The sequence below is a fragment of the Brassica napus genome, chromosome A9 (assembly GCF_020379485.1).
Source record: "Brassica napus cultivar Da-Ae chromosome A9, Da-Ae, whole genome shotgun sequence".
Classification (NCBI taxonomy): Eukaryota; Viridiplantae; Streptophyta; class Magnoliopsida; order Brassicales; family Brassicaceae; genus Brassica; species Brassica napus.
In genome coordinates this window covers 28641547-28657782 of record NC_063442.1, presented here as the reverse complement: position 1 = coordinate 28657782, position 16236 = coordinate 28641547, and the positions used below count along the sequence as shown (strand labels likewise).

At 35.2% G+C, this 16236-nt stretch overlaps 3 protein-coding genes across 5 annotated transcripts; 1 reads left to right on the top strand and 2 right to left on the bottom strand.

Annotated features, from left to right (window-relative positions):
* Nucleotides 1–2387: 2387 nt before the first annotated feature.
* LOC111197921 (MACPF domain-containing protein NSL1) lies at nucleotides 2388–5484 on the top strand. The gene is made up of 7 exons (XM_022692675.2): nucleotides 2388–2791; nucleotides 2917–3158; nucleotides 3557–3743; nucleotides 3823–3906; nucleotides 3989–4172; nucleotides 4249–4415; nucleotides 4504–5484. Exons 1-7 carry the CDS (start codon nucleotides 2435–2437, stop codon nucleotides 5272–5274), a joined length of 1992 nt encoding a protein of 663 aa, XP_022548396.1. The 5' UTR covers nucleotides 2388–2434; the 3' UTR covers nucleotides 5275–5484.
* A 908-nt stretch (nucleotides 5485–6392) lies between these two features.
* On the bottom strand, nucleotides 6393–7682 carry LOC106422022 (protein NUCLEAR FUSION DEFECTIVE 6, mitochondrial). 3 transcript variants are annotated; one of them, XM_013862847.3, is made up of 4 exons: nucleotides 7402–7669; nucleotides 7202–7317; nucleotides 7061–7101; nucleotides 6393–6832 (listed from the first exon to the last, which is right to left on the bottom strand). In XM_013862847.3, the coding sequence occupies exons 1-3, from the start codon at nucleotides 7530–7532 to the stop codon at nucleotides 7082–7084; spliced, it is 267 nt and encodes an 88-aa protein (XP_013718301.1). In that variant the 5' UTR covers nucleotides 7533–7669; the 3' UTR covers nucleotides 6393–6832; nucleotides 7061–7081. The 3 variants fall into 3 exon arrangements, with proteins under 3 accessions (XP_013718301.1, XP_013718300.1, XP_013718302.1); XM_013862846.3 differs by having other exon boundaries at nucleotides 6393–6608; nucleotides 7402–7661; XM_013862848.3 differs by lacking the exon at nucleotides 7061–7101 and having other exon boundaries at nucleotides 6393–6608; nucleotides 7402–7682.
* A 6696-nt stretch (nucleotides 7683–14378) lies between these two features.
* On the bottom strand, nucleotides 14379–15747 carry LOC111200971 (TBC1 domain family member 5 homolog A-like). The gene has a single exon (XM_022692674.2). It carries the CDS (start codon nucleotides 15686–15688, stop codon nucleotides 14651–14653), a length of 1038 nt encoding a protein of 345 aa, XP_022548395.2. The 5' UTR covers nucleotides 15689–15747; the 3' UTR covers nucleotides 14379–14650.
* Between the last annotated feature and the right edge of the window lie 489 nt (nucleotides 15748–16236).

The following is a 16236-nucleotide window of genomic DNA, read 5'->3' as shown; positions in this document are numbered from 1 at the left end:
TGTTTTTCTACAAATATAAACTAACCAATTATGTTTTAATATTAGCTTTTAAAGTTATTTCAAAAAATAAAAAATAACTCTAAAAGTATTATTTTAATATTAAAAATCTTATTTTCTAAAGAATTATAGTAGTAATTAAAAAAAGAATATTAATGTACACATATATTTTTCTGTAAAACTGCTACTCCCTCCGTTTCATGATAAGTGTCACTTAGACATTTTTCACACATATTCAGAAAATGATTGAAATGTATTTATGTTTTCATTAATTACGTCTAATTGACCAATAATATTTGAGATAAATAAGTTTATTTAGCTGAAATTAAGTAAAAAACTGCATTGTAAATCTAAAACGCATAAGGCAAAGGTTAAATGGGAGGATCTCTGCTACCCTAAATCGGAAGGTGGACTTGGGTTAAGACGGTTAAGGGATTCTACAAAAGTGTTTGCTTTAAACCTGATTTGGAGGTTGTTTACGCTATCAGATTCTTTGTGGGTTTCTTGGATACAACATTACCTCTTGCAAGAAGGCTCCTTTTGGGATGTTAGAGATGATTCGAACGGATCTTGGATATGGCGGAAACTACTGCAGTTGCGCCCCCCCTGGCTTATCAGTTCTTTAGGTTTGAGATAGGCAATGGAAGAAGGGCTTTTTTTCTGGTTCGATGGCTGGTTTCATGTGGGGAAAATAAACGACATTACTGGAGCTGTTGGTACACGCTATCTTGGCCTTAGACGGAAAGCGCGGGTATGTGAAGCAGTCTCAAACTCCCAGTGGAACGTAAGAGACCAGCGGAGTAGACACTATCACAACTTGCATACGATAATACATGACGTACCAGTTCCTGCACTTGAGCTTGGTGAGGATGTGATCCTTTGGCGGCACTCAGAAGATGATTATCACGATAGCTTCTCTGCTATTAAGACGTGGCATCAGATTCGACATAAACAAGATGAAGTTAAATGGAGCACCAGCATTTGGTTAGCTCAGGGGGTACCGAGGTTTGCATTCATAACCTGGTTGGCAGTTCTGAACAGACTTGCTACTGGCGATCGAATGCGAGCATGGGGTCTTCATCAGGAGTGTGTTCTATGTGGTGAGAATGATAAGACGCGCAATCATCTATTTTTTGGCTGTCCGTACTCATACACATTGTGGGACAAACTGGCTAGCAGATTGATTGGTCCTGGAATCAACCCTGATTGGAATGATAATCTGATGATGCTTCAGACAAGGCGCTTTACTAGAGTGGACAAAGTTCTTGTGTGTCTTCTGTTTCAGGCGACTATATACCACATATGGAGAGAGCGGAATGCTAGACGACATCACAAAGGGCCTCAGACACTGGAGCAGGTGATAAAACTGACGGATAAAGCGATAAGGAACAGGATATCATCTCTTAAATATGCAGGGGATCATAAGTTAGGTGGTCTTATGAGTAGATGGTTTGAGATTAATGGCATTTAGCAGTTTCTTGGAGTCAATTTTTTTTTCCTAGTAGGCTTTAGCAATTCTTTAACATTCATTTACTTGTAAATGTCTTTTGAGTGATCAATAAATTTGAAATTTCACCCAAAATAAAAAATAAAAAAAAATCTAAAACGACACTTTTTATGTAACAAGAAAAAAAAACTAAAATGACACTCTTTAAGAAACAGAAAAAGTATTACATATAGATAAATAGAAAATTCTACAGACCAAATTCTACGGCTAACCAATATGATGTGTAGGCCTGGGACGGATCCAGATATCCGGGAAATTTAGGGTACCCGGATCCGGATCCGTTGGATTCGTTAATTTAATATTCGGATCCGGATTCGTGGCTTCCAGATATTTGAAATCCGGATATTCGTCTTGATATTACATTACCCGCGGATATCCGGATCCGAATCCGTTAAAATAATTAAAAATAAATATTTTTTTTATAAATTACATCTTTTTAAATAATACTTAAATCGAATATTTATTTAAAATTTATAAATATATTTTTGTATAATTTTTTTAAAATTAAAATATAATATTATAAGACTAATTTATGTATAAATATCAATATATCAAATATAAATATCAATGAAATTTAAAAATTTAATATACTTTTAAAATACGGATTTGGAGTCCAGATCTAAAAATTAAGATATTCGGATTCGGTTTTGACGGATCCAAGATTTTGCTATCTGATCGAGACACCCCAAATATCCTATTTTTAGAACGGATCTCAGATCGGATCTGGATCTCAGATAATAATCTCAGGCCTTAATGATGTGCATTTTGGTAGTCAAATATCATCAAACCTTAAAAAATAATACTGGGAAAAAACCAAAGGATATAAAAAACATTCTCTAAAAATGATTCCAATTTCACACTTAAAAAACCATAAGTCAAAGTAATGGCGTGTTGACTATATCTTCTTTCGCTAAGCGTTGACCCCTCTGTATGTTTCTTCTTCTTCTTCTTCAACACTCGCCACAATCTTTTGAAATTTCTTCCTCCTCTCCTCTTCCCTTCCTGGTTCGTCAATCGATGGCTTCCAATAACTCCCGCCTCGACGCTCAATCCGCCGCCGAGAAAGCGGTTTCGGTGATCGGATTAGGCTACGATCTCACCTCCGATATCCGTCTCTCCGCTTGCAAATCTACACCCGACGGATCCAGCCTTCTCAAAATTGACCCGACCCGGAACAGAGACCTGGTTTTCCCCGGAGGGATCGTCGTCAACAACGTCTCGAGCTCGATTAAGTGCGATAAAGGCGAACGCACTCGTCTCCGCTCCGATTTACTCTCTTTTAACCAGGTTTCCTTCGTTAACTTCTTCCACAAGTTATCAAATTACTCCTTTTAGAGTTTTCGCAAATATTAAGAAAATATATAAGTATTAAATATTGAGGGTTATTTTTTTTTGGTCTGTCGGCTGTGTAGATGTCGGAGAAATTCAATCAAGACATGTCTCTGTTGGGAAAGATTCCATCGGGGGTGTTTAATGCTATGTTCGATTTAAGACAAGGATGGCAAAAAGATGCGAGCTCTGTGAAGACGCTTGCTTATGATGGATGGTTTATTAGCTTGTTCCGTGTAGCGCTCGTTAGGGAGTCGCAGTTGACACTCCGTGATGATGTCAAGCGTGAGGTTCCTTCTTCTTGGGACTCTGCTGCACTTGCTGGGTATGTTTGATGAATCACAACATTAACTGATGCAGTGTAGAATTAAAATAAACATGAATATTTTTATTATTATATTATTTGTGTTATTAACCCAAGTTATTTATATATATTTTAATTGGTTTTCAAAATTTTATCTACGATTTGGTGTTTATTTAGTTGTAGGAATTTGTCTATAACATTTTTGTATTCTTCATTATTAGTCAGTTTTTGATCTATTAATGAAAGTGATTTTTAAACAAACTTTATAGTAAGAAAAAAAGTATTTCCTAACCTAAGAACTTTTCATAAAGCACCGAGAATGGTATTATCAAACTCTAAAGCTTCCGCTCCATCATTAACACATAAATAATTGTAGCAATTGTGTAAAGATTGAGATATTTGGTGTTTCTTTGTTTCAGGTTCATTGAAAAGTATGGTACTCATATGGTTGCTGGAGTTACTATGGGAGGCAAAGATGTTATTTACATGAAGCAGCTGCGTAACTCGACTCATGATCCTGACCAAGTCCAGCAACAGTTGAAGCAATTGTGTAACAAAAGGTTTTCACCTCAAAGTATCTCTCCTGCTGCTGGTAATTACCCAAAGGTAAACAGTCTTAAGAAGTTGTCACTCTCCATTTGCATTCTCTCAGTGCAAAAACTGAAACGTTTTGATGGGTATATAGGAGGAGAGTCCTATCCAGTTCGGGTTGCATTCACAGTTTGGTTCCTCTCTTAGTCGTCCTGTTGTCATGCACTCCAAGAACGAGGTCGGATTCTTTTCACCAGTGATTTCACTTGGGTTTGTTTTATAGTTTAAACCTGAATAGACATGTACGTTTGAATCTACAGGATTTGGTGAGCATTTGTGTAAGAAGAGGAGGTATCGAAATGGGACAAAGTCATGATCGTTGGCTCTCAACGATATCACAATCGCCCAACGCCATATCTATGTGCTTTGTTCCCATAACTTCACTCTTGAGTGGTCTCCCAGGAACTGGATTTCTTAGTCATGCAATGAACTTATACCTTAGATGTGAGCATTTTGGCTTTTGTAGTTTAGTTACTCAATGGCTTTATTCAGGTAATAAGTTTGTATGAAAATGTTGTAGATAAGCCACCGATGGAAGAGTTGCATCAGTTTCTTGAGTTTCAACTTCCACGCCAATGGGCTCCAGTGTATGGAGATCTCCCTCTTGGACTACGCTGCAGAAAACAAAGTTCCCCTTCACTTCAGTTCTCTTTGTTGGGTCCAAAACTATATGTCAGCACATCAAAGGTACGTACGTATATGTGTTCTTCACGTTGTTGTATATAAATAGAATTTTTTAACTTAATTTAAAAATAAACAAAAAACTATTTTATAGGTTGATTCTGGTGAGCGACCAGTAACGGGAGTACGTTTATTCATGGAGGGGAAGAAAGGAGATCATCTAGCTATCCATTTGCAGCACCTCTCCTCGTCTCCTCCAAGTCTCCAACTCTCACAGGACGATACCTACGAACCCATCGATGAACCATCAGATAAAGGATATTATGAGGCTGTGAAATGGGGAATATTCTCACATGTATGCACCTTCCCGGTTCAGTACCACGGAGCACGTTCTGATGACGCAGCCTCTATTGTGACCAAAGCCTGGTTAGAAGTCAAAGGTATTGGTATGAGGAAAGTTCTGTTTTTGAGGCTCGGTTTCTCACAAGTTGCTACAGCTAGTACACGTAGATCTTGCTGGGATAATCTCTCATCTGATTCACGCAAATCTGGTATTTTCTCGATGATTAGTACAAGACTAAGCGGGGGGTTAAGTTCAACAACCCCGACAACAGCGAAGCCAGTGTCTAAGGTTTATATAAACTCGGCTGTTTATCCTAAAGGGCCATCACCGCCTGTGAAACCGAAGCTGCTGAGTCTTGTTGACACTAAGGAGATGGTGAGAGGTCCGGAAGTACCACCTGGATATTGGGTTGTGACTGGTGCTAAGCTTTGTGTAGAGGCAGGGAAGATATCAATCAAAGCTAAATATTCTCTGCTCACTGTTGTCTCGGAGGATTCTGATAGGTATAAACATACTTATTCGAGAAGAAGGTGGAAAGGAGCTGAGCTGGCAAGTGAGAAGGGAGCTGAGGAGCTTAAGTGACACGTGGAAATCATCAGAAGAAAGATGGATGAGTATAAATAGATTTGTAGAGTGGCAGTTAGAGATCATCGATCATTTTACAATAATATTGATCTAAGCGTATGAGCTTGATCCTTACTCGTATGAGAGTGAGAGATTCGATCGTATGAGATCGTCTCTATTGTTGTAATTTGATTGAGCAAACCTTTATAAGAAGTATTCAGTTGAGTATAGACTTTTATACTTAACAATTGGTGCGGTGAGCAGGTTCGTTACGACGCGAAGGTGGGAATCGAGCTGATCGGAGCTTGATTTGAGCTGCGGAGAGTAGTTCCGGCGAAGAGAAGTTTACCGGCGAAATCGTAAGCTGGTCTGAGAGATTCATTAAGTTACAAGGACATGGAGGGGTGTCGTCTATGGGGAACACAAGTTAATGTGTCTTGTTGGATTTTTGCAGGTTTCAGTTTGTGATTAGCTTTGAGGTTGATTTTATCAGGTGTTGTGAAAAGATTTATTTATTTATATGTACATGAAAATGTATCATTGTTAATAATAACTCTTTGTTACACAATTTGGATTTGAAGGAGAAGACTGAAAATCCTCAAAACAAGGCATGTCCTGAATAGCTCTAACTCTTCTAGATAGGTGTCCTTGTTCTTTGATTTATACTATTTATCAATGGCTAGAATACAATTATTTAACTGACTCTTATAAATTACAGTAAGCATATTTTTACAAAACCAAGTTTGAAAGGAACAATAACATCCAGTGTGAATATTAAGCATTCAATTTTGTAATGTTCCAAGTCTATTCCATTACCCTTTATGACTTTGAACATTAGAAAGTTAACATGGGACTAAGCGGGACTTATGAATCATGTAACGTACGTAGATTCGCAACAAAACAAGAAGGTGATTGTGGTAACTCTCATGTAACATACGTAGATAATGATCCCCCAATTTACGTCTCGTTCGTTCCCGAGTCAATCAAAATATAGATTGGTTACTCTGTAGTCTCTCTATTATTCACCAATCGCATTGGCCTTGTCGACTCTACGCTCATCACGTATCATTTTAGGGCTTTCCGACGTCTCTGGCTCATTTGTGGTTTTACTTTTGGTTAAAATCCATAAACTTATATGGTCGGCAAGGTTAAACTTATAGTATAGATTTATACAACGGAAAGAGCTTTCAGAGAGCACTGATACCTCCATGTTTTATTTATCAATATCTAGTAAAATGTTTATAAGCAAAAAACACTTCTTAATTCTTATGGTTCAAGAATCAACACAGTGTGGTCTTAAACACACTTCCTCTTTTTTACTGCAAAGGCGACAAGGAAGGGGAGTCATCCATCTACAACACACCATAAACAAACGATGCATGCACTCCATTAGAAACTTTCACCACAGGAAAAACAAAAGGGACCTACAAACTTTTATTTGTGACCAAAGAGACGCAAATTGTTTCTTTTATAAACTGCCCTACGTTCATGTTCAAGAAACCAAGAAGCTTCTCTTTTTAGACTGAATGCATCGCGGACCTCTCCCCAGTAATCCATCATACAACATCAATGCAATCTGAGTGAATACAATGTATCAGTGCTAGTGCTAAGGCTTATGCTAATGACAAGTGTTCTAATCTGAAAGGTTCAGAGAAATTATAAATAGTAATATCAAACAGCAGTAACAACTAAGACAATCAGGCAGAATTAACCACAAATGACTCATGTTATCTAGGAAAAGAATTGCCTAAAGAAACAAGTAAAAGACCAAACTCCCAAAGACTAGAGGATAAAATAGACTCACACAAGTTTTGTTGATTCGGCTTCATCTAGTCTCGTCTAGACCTACAAAGCAATAAGAAACATTAATAGACCTTAAGGGAATAGACCACCTATATAAGAGCTTTTTAATATAGGACATGAGGAAAGAAAATCACGGCGTTACCTTCAATGATCCAACCACGGCGTGAAGCGGAGAGCATGGAATTGAGCAAGGCGGAAGCAGTGGCAGTGTGGTAAGGGAGCATCGTCTCCACGCAACAGCTCAGTTCTACCGGAGATCTTTCATTCCCAACACAAAGGAATTCATTAAGATTGGAGCTAATCAACAGAATCAGTGTTTCGGGATGGTTCTCACTGGCTTACCTGAAAATGCGGTTTGAAAGAGGGCTCTGTTTAGGCATCCCAAACGCAGACCGAGGTGATGCCGCCGGCATAGGTTTGGGACCGGTGGAGAACTTTGACGCGGAGCGGAACACGGATCTTGCGGCGGACATTGGATGATTAGGATTTTCGATTAGGCCTTTTCTTTCTTCTCTTTTGTGAGAGAGTTTAGGGATTGTGCGTGAGGGAGTCTGCACCTACAGTAATTTTTTAAAATAGCCCATTTAAACATTAATCAAAATGCATAATTACTGTCTACTGATTTTTTCATAACTTGTGACTTGTGGCTAGAGAAGACTTGCTCCTGCTGTGAATATGGATTTTATAGTAGCTTGTTGAGTTTATGCATTCCTCTGTGCACCCATATTATACGAAAGAAATAGATTCCATTTGGTATGCTATGAATATCATTTACCGTAAAAGTGTATATTGACCATTTCTTTCATCTACGGTGTTAATCCATTCATTAAGATACATCTCAAGTTTGTTTGTTTGTTAACCCACATTATTGGGAACAAAAAATGAGAGCCTTAAAGCATTAAGCCTGATGCTTCTTGCTAAACCAATCCAGCACCTTTCCTCGGCACGTCTCCAACTTTGGTGTCATGTTCTTCCCTTACTATGACACTTTAACCGCATTCATCCAGTGGTTGCTTCTCGTCTCGATCCTCTTATACTTTTATTGTGTTTCTATTTGGTTGGTTGCGTTCAATGTTAAACCAACTTAATCATAATCACCGAGACGGTTCAACTTAGATCTATATTTTTTTGATAAAATGTTAATGGATTAAATAATAAAAAATGTTTATTTACAAGATAGTCAATAATAAATGTTTAACGAACATAAATCAAATGCAAATGGGCTCCTCCATGAATTATGGACGAACATTAGAATAAGCACTACAACTTTGGTTTTTCAAAGTATATGTCGACCTAATAATTCTGCTCAAACCGTTTTGTTAATCACTGAAAAATTGGTTGACAAAACCATATACTTGCTTGTACTTTTTTTTTTTTTTTTTTTTTTGATGAAAGCTTGTACTTTCTTTTCTTACCTATGTTTCACTACTGACATATTATCTAGGGACAAAATACAACAAACTTAAAAAAAATAGATTCAAAATCATAACAAAAATATAAGAAAACATAAAATATCCATAAGTCAAAATATCAAATATCAAACATAAGTTTCAACATTAAAAACACATTTGTTCAATATATTAGAAATAAAAAAATAAGCTAATCATCAAATAGCTCATTTTAAAATTTAGATCATTTAGTGAGATGTTGGCAAACTCCAAGAATCCTACATCGTCCATAGAATCAAATCCATCTCCACTAGTATCCAGACGCGAAGCCAAAAGATTTATTCTATGAGTGCATCATTTAATACAAAAATCAGTAAAAAGAATCGAACTTGAAAACTATGGGTGCATAATATGATTTTTACCAATTTAACTAACAAGTTCTGTTGGTTTTAAGCTTAAAATTGTAAAATTTATTATTTTTGTGGATGCACTTGCACCCTTGTTGACAATATGCCTTCGCCCCTGTTAGTATCTCACATATTAGTCTTTTTAGTTTCATATTGGTCAGAATTTCTTAATCAAAATTGTAGGTTGCTGTGTAAGAAAATCAAGTTTTGGACACACTTTACATTTAATTTTCCTTCATTAGTGGATGAATGAATGAATGGGTGAGGACGTACTCCAACTAGCTCAGTCCATGATTCCATGAAGAAGAATTATGTTGCCTTAGTAACTTTTTTTTTGTCACAATTTGGAGTTAAAGAGTTTAAGCACAAAAATTAGTCCACCAGTTGTTGGGTTATATAGTAGACATCATTGAAATGAATGTGTTAAACTTCAAAAAATCACTGTTCATAGAGAGTAATGCATATTCCTCTTTAACTTTTATATGATCATTATCGATTAATTAGAAATAATTTTTGAAAACATTTCATCCTTTCACATGAAATTTTTGTATTTTTATGTAGACCATCTAGAAAAATCTTCATTTGGCCATTCATCACTAAAAATATACAAAATAAAAAATATGTATATATACAACAAAAGAAAAATCACATATCTTAAAATCATACATTGAATTTAAAGAATGACCTAGACAATGTAAAAGAATGTTATGTTTCGCTCAGCGAACCACCAAATTTTCATAAATAAACACGAGATTGAATTTAGACATGGGCGATTTTCTCTCTTGTAAATCTCAATCTTCACCTTCTCGATCATTTAATCCCACATCCCATATATTATCTCATAAATAGGTCTTGTGAAATCAATAATATAAGGCATATTTTCATATTTTCCCACCAATGATCATTCAAAAATTTTCTTAACAAAGTTTTCTTTCACAGTGTCATCATTTGTGTAAGTAGTCAACTCTTCACTTATAACTATGGCTTGAAGACTCCTTTTAATAAAATTTTATCTCTTAAGCATCATAGGCGATTGAGGAAAAATTATGGATCATCAACCGAAAGTAATCTAATACTAAAAACTGTTAGACTTATGTTATGGATCATGATAAAATGTTTTAATTTATTGCAAGGGCCTCCCCATGAATTTCAGTAATTCTGTTACACTCATATGTTTCTTGATTTTCTTCCACATTCTTTATAGCACAAATATTCCTCAAAGCTAGATTGAGAGTATGAACAACACATGGTGTCCAACTGATATGAAGAAACCTACCCTTGATAAGGTCTCAAGCTACCATACAATTTGGTGCATTATTACTTACAATATTTTGATCATCCATTTGATGAATAATTTTTTTCATAAATTTACCAATGAAGAATTTATCTTTTATTTCACTGGAACAATTCTTAGCCTTAAGAAACACATGACCACATCCAGAAGTATCTATGAAATTAATCCAAGGGTTTCTTAAAGGATCACTTCAACTATCACTCACAATCATCACCCCTTTTTCTTTTCATGTTGATTTCAGTTTGACATTGTTTTTCTTTTCTTGTCGTGCTAAAGTCGTCTAAAGCTTATTATAACCTAGAGGTACATAGCCATCAATTTTGTTGGCAGCAACAAATTGATAGGACCAATGATGGGAGAACATCATATTTGGACCTGCACTTTTACCAAGTACGACAATTCGTACATGCATATAAGAACCGTGTGTTTACATACATGCACTACTGTTTCATGAAATATGCATATTTGAAGTATAAAAAGATGTTAATTCATACATTGATGCAAAAAGTGTTATCTTTCCCCATGATGAACCGTGATGAACGATGAATGAACTATTGTGTCAGCAACAAGGATAGAGAACGACGTCGTTTAAGAATGGGTTTGTGGGCAAAAAGAAAAATAACTCAAGACGGCTTTATTTTAGAGTAAAGCTTAAAATTTCTGTTTCTTCTTCCTTTCTCTTCCCCCGCGACAGACTCAAAGGTTTTAGGTTTTCGACCGCAAATCAATAGCTTCTTCATCAAACCCAAACTCCTCCTCTGTATCGATTGAAAAATTAATTCATAGGTTAAAGTGCCCAAATTCTCGTTAGTTTCTTTTCTTATTTTCTTCCGCTCTGCCTTTGATTCTTTGAATGTTGCAGGAAATTGGAGACACAAATGTGAAAAGGACAGAGGGATGCCAAGTACATGTAGGTGTGGAGAAGGGTCATTGATTAGGATTTATGGAACTGATGAAAAATAATGTCTGAAAAACCTCTGAATTTTGAAAACTCTAATTCTAGAATTTACTTCCTTTTAAGGGAAATCAGAGAGCCTAGATACAATAACTAATATTTTTCTTTCAAATTGTGATTCCTATAAGCCTCATTCATGATTGTGTGTAAAAGCTTCGTATTTTAGAGAACTAAAGTTTTTACTTTGAACCTTGACTCTGCCAGAGAAGAGAAAGGAAGAAGAAACAGATATCTTAAGCTCTAATCTAAAACGAAGTCATTTAGGGTTAATTTTTTTTTGCCCACAAACCCATTCTTAAACAATGTTGTTTTCTATCCTCGTTGCTGACTCAACAGTCCAGTCATCATCTGTAACAGGTAGATAACACTGTTTGCTATGAATTAACAACCTTTTCTATATTTCAGATATGCATATTTGATGAAACCATAGTGAAAGTATATAAGCGCATAGTTCTAAACTTCTAATGTGCGGGTACGAATCGTCGCACTAGATAAAAGTGCAGGTCCAAATATGTCGTTTTTTGGACCAATGATAGCTTGGATTTCTTAAAAAATTAAATGGTATATGTCCTATAAAAAAACATTTGCAATTTCTTGATCTAACGAATCTCTAGCTTGAATTCCAAATGATCCAACAATTGGGAGTGCAAAATTTCCTTTTCTTATAACCATTATTAACATGCCATAGAAACTTCTCTAGATCCATATTCAATTTTTTTTTTCAGATTAATTTTCTAACGTCCACCTCGCAATCTTTTTAACTAGTCATTTTTCTCGTCCACAACGAGAAATCATATGCCCTTTCACTCCAAATAAATGCATGTTGACTCTGGAACATGATCTTTGTCTAATCTCATTACAAACATTTTATTTAGATTTCTAATTCCTCATGTTACTCATAGCTTCTCCAATTTAATTACATAACTAGAACTTGATCCGCACGTCTGTGCGGTTGTTAATTTTCACATTTTTTATAAATTGTTTAAAGAAAATTTTAAACACATAAGTTATCCTATTTTTAGGTTTCTACAAATTTATTTGGACCCAGAAAGATCTGAATCCGAATTCCATCCAAATATTTACAATATCCGAATACAGTTTAGTTAGATTATTTGTTAACAGTAGACTCAACTTGGGGTTCAAAGCGTCTGTTAATAGAAGGACTATCGTCTTCTTCATGCTGGGGTGAAGAATTTAGGTCCATCGCAATAGCATATAATCAATGGTAAAAGTAATACAAAATCCCAAATTAGATTATCTGCAATGCGTAAATAGAATTTGGAAATACACAAATTATCAAAGGTAAGGAGATATGACGATCTTTTTTTGTTTCTATGATTTATATTGAGCAACCAAACATAAGAAGGTGAACGAACGAACCACCAAGCAGAGCCCTTTAACAGAATCTAACTGATACACAAATCACTAACTATCAGAATGAATAAAGACGGTGTGTTACATAATATATGCTATTCAATCGACAAATTTGATTATATTAGATGGCAAGAGTGAAATATGATAATTAATTTCAATTAATTGATGATCTATTTTTAATGAATAATACAATCAATTTGATTTACCTCAGAAGTTTATATTATGTAGATACATACGTGAGATGCACTAATGGAGAATAAGTGTAAGGTAATATCTAAAATCGGTTGCATGTAAATTATGGTTATAAACTATTAAATGTTAGTATCATTTACGGGATCTTTTTCTTAACTGATTGTCTACTTTTAGGGAAAGTCTTATTAATATTGGAGTATTAATTGCATAACAAACTAATCATTGTTTTTGATAAAAATTAAAAACGTCTTTAATAAAATAAACAAATAATGGTTTTAATTTCAGTGGCACAAGTTGATAAATACTAAGATGAAATAAGGGTGATTCTCCAAATGTACTTCAGTTTTAATATATTAGATTCTATAATGGAGGTTATGATATTCCAAGTCCACAAATACTTCAAACAATTTTAATTTCTTTATATACCAATTTTTTATATGTTCAAAGCCTATGTTACATCTATAAGCCTTTCTTGAGGGTGCCAATAGTTAGACCAATACATCACGGATTGAGCATTATGTAATTTTATATACGAATAAATTGTGTTGCAAATGGCATTAGTTTAAGAAGTTTTCTCAAAACCTATGATTCATCTAAGGTTTCTCTTACATCCCAGAAAGAAACTTATGTCAGCAATTTTAATTTTTTTTGTAACACATTTAGGTAAAAAATGGGTTATATATTCCCTTTTTCTCGTACGATTATAAAACCCATTAGCAGAAAAATGTCATATCATTCTTTTAGTTAGTTATTTATCATTAATAAAGAAGTAGAAGTAAGCTCTTTTTATAAAAAAGAATAAATAGAAGCTAATGCAATTTTCTTAATACAAATTGATATCATGATTAATTAATAATATTTGAATGAATACGTAAATAAAATATAGTTATAGTAGCAAACAATTATAGCAAGACAGTTTATTATATGGTATACAATATTCTTGGATTTGATTTATATACTAACATACATATTGATATGGTTAAAAATCAACTAATATATTCAGAAAAAAAATAGAGTAAAATATATAGATCCTGGAAAAAAAAAAGAAAAAGGGGAACTAAGTTTGTCCTTTATGTTAGCCGTGATTAACGGTATTGGGAGTCTTCTTTTCCTAGTCAAGAGGTGGATTCTCATTGCTAAGTGCCTTTGAAGTGTCTTTGTCTTTTACTCGTCACGGCGTTTCTGTTGTCTTTTCCACCCATATAACACCATTAATCCAAAACGCATCCTATATTTAAGGACTACCTATTTAATTTCTAACGAAGTATTCAATGTCTTGTTCAAAAAAGAAAAGACAAAGTATCCAGTTAAAGCTAAGTTATGTAAGTACAAAGGCCGAATGCAATAGTGTATGTCTATGATTTGGGATTACACATTTACACCCTTAGGACCAGTAATTAATACCGGTTGATAACTGTTGATGTACCCATCCCATCTAACATTCAGAACAAACCGATTCTTTTTGGTATCTATAAAATGTAGATTTTAATCCTATATAAATGTATTCATAAAACTAAATATTGGATTGGGTGTGCAAGTAATTATTAATGTTTCTTTTGCACTTCTGCAAGAGGGAATGGGCATCACCATGTCCCCCATTATAAATCATGAAAAGCAGTCACGTTTTGTCCCTTTAAAATTATGAATCCATAGTCCTTTAATCAACTTCTTTTTAAACAAAATAACCAAAGGTGATTAACATAAGAAAATAACATAAAGCAGCACCATATATTTTACTATCTTTTCTTCGAATATTATATGCAAACGCAAACATCAAAGTTCAAAATCCCATAAAAAGCAAACCCATTTCAACTAAAAGAAAAAAAAAACACAAAACCCCCCTTTCCCTTTTTCACTTGCAATGATAACAACGACTTAGTTTGACTAATCAACCAGAAGTAAAATAACTTAGTTGAAATAAAAAGAAAATACTTTTTAAGAGTGTAATGATCTTGAGAGGAAATCAAACATCAATTCTTCATCAAGGCTTGAACTGGTCTCCTTGCTCCTCAACAAACTCTTCAGGCTGTTTGTTCATCATGTTCTTCTCCCACTTGGAATTGTACTGATCCTTGAAGCTCTTCTCCTCCTCGTTGTTGTAGTTGTTGTACGACTGGTCGTAGTTATTCCCAGTCTCCTGAGAAGAATAGTAACCGGCAGGGCTTTTCTGATGAGGCTTCCGGTAGAAATGGCCGTGGTTTCTGTCGTTGTAAAGGTCATAGTAGTAGTTACCTTTCTCCATGAACCTTGTGTCACTCATGCCTTGTCTCTCCAAGTTATGGCTGTAACCTTTGTACGGCGTTTCACGCTCTTGCTCCGTTCCGTAAGCGTTGGAGTTGTAGATACCTCTCTTGTCTTCATTGTTCTCAGAGAATGACTCTTCCTTAACGTTTTCATCGTACTTGTTGTTGTTGAACTCTTCCTTGACGTTTTCATCGTACTTGTTGTTGTTGAACTCTTCCTTGAAGTTTTCGTCGTACTTGTTGTTGTTGAACTCTTCCTTGACGTTTTCGTCGTACTTGTTGTTGTTGAACTCTTCCTTGAAGTTTTCATCGTACTTGTTGTTGAACTCTTCGTTGTTGTAACGGTTGTTGTCGTAGCTCTCGGTCTTCTTCGGGTAGTTCTCCTCGTAGTTGTTGTAAGACTCTTCGGTCTCGCTCAGGCTTGGAGTTGAGAAAGTCTCACCGTTGAATTTTTCATCGTACTTGTTGTTGTTGTTGTTGAACTCTTCTTTGTTGTTGTTGTTGTAGGTGGTCTCGTGACCATACAAGCCATAGCCGTTTTCGGACTCGGGGACAAACGTGGGATCTTGTTCTTGCTCTTTCTTGCTGGGGAAAGATTCTTCTACTGTGGTTTTCTCGCTGGTCTCGAGAGGGAGGACATTGTTAGGGTTTTGGTCTTTGGGGGATTCTCGGTGGAATTTGCCAAAGAAGTAGCTCTCTCTTGCATTGATTTGAGTGGAGAGAAGAACAAGTGTTGTGAAGCAGACGAAGAGAGAGCTTCCAGTGGAGAAAGCCATGATGTGTAGTGTAGTGTGATAGGGAGAAGAGAAGAGACTGTGATAGTGTGGATTTATTGAGAGCTAGTGTGCTTATATAGAAAGAAGCGCTTTGAGTGTTTTTTTTTTCTTCTTTTTTCTTTATGAATTGTGGACTTTTTTGTGTTTTTAATTTGACGTCGTTAGGTGCAAATGGGGACTAAAATGGTTGATTGTGGGTCCAGTAGGATGAGATGATTTTTCAAAGTGGTAGCTCAGCTTTTTTACCTAAAAGATTAGTTTATAAGATAAAATGTAATCAACCACTTAGTTTTTAACGTCGACCAATTTCGTTGAGATGAAAACATGGATCTTATTTTGGTAGTTTTGTTGAAGGCAGTTATGGATTAGGAGTAGATACTAGATAGAGAGGCATATTCAAATCAATGGACCTCTTGTCCCTTTTTTTGTTTTACTCCACCCATGTCATCATATCATTGTTTCTTAGTAGCTGAGGAGTTATAACCAAAACTCAACTCCTCATATTAGTTTTGGTTGGTATCAATATTCATATTCTTATATTATTAATC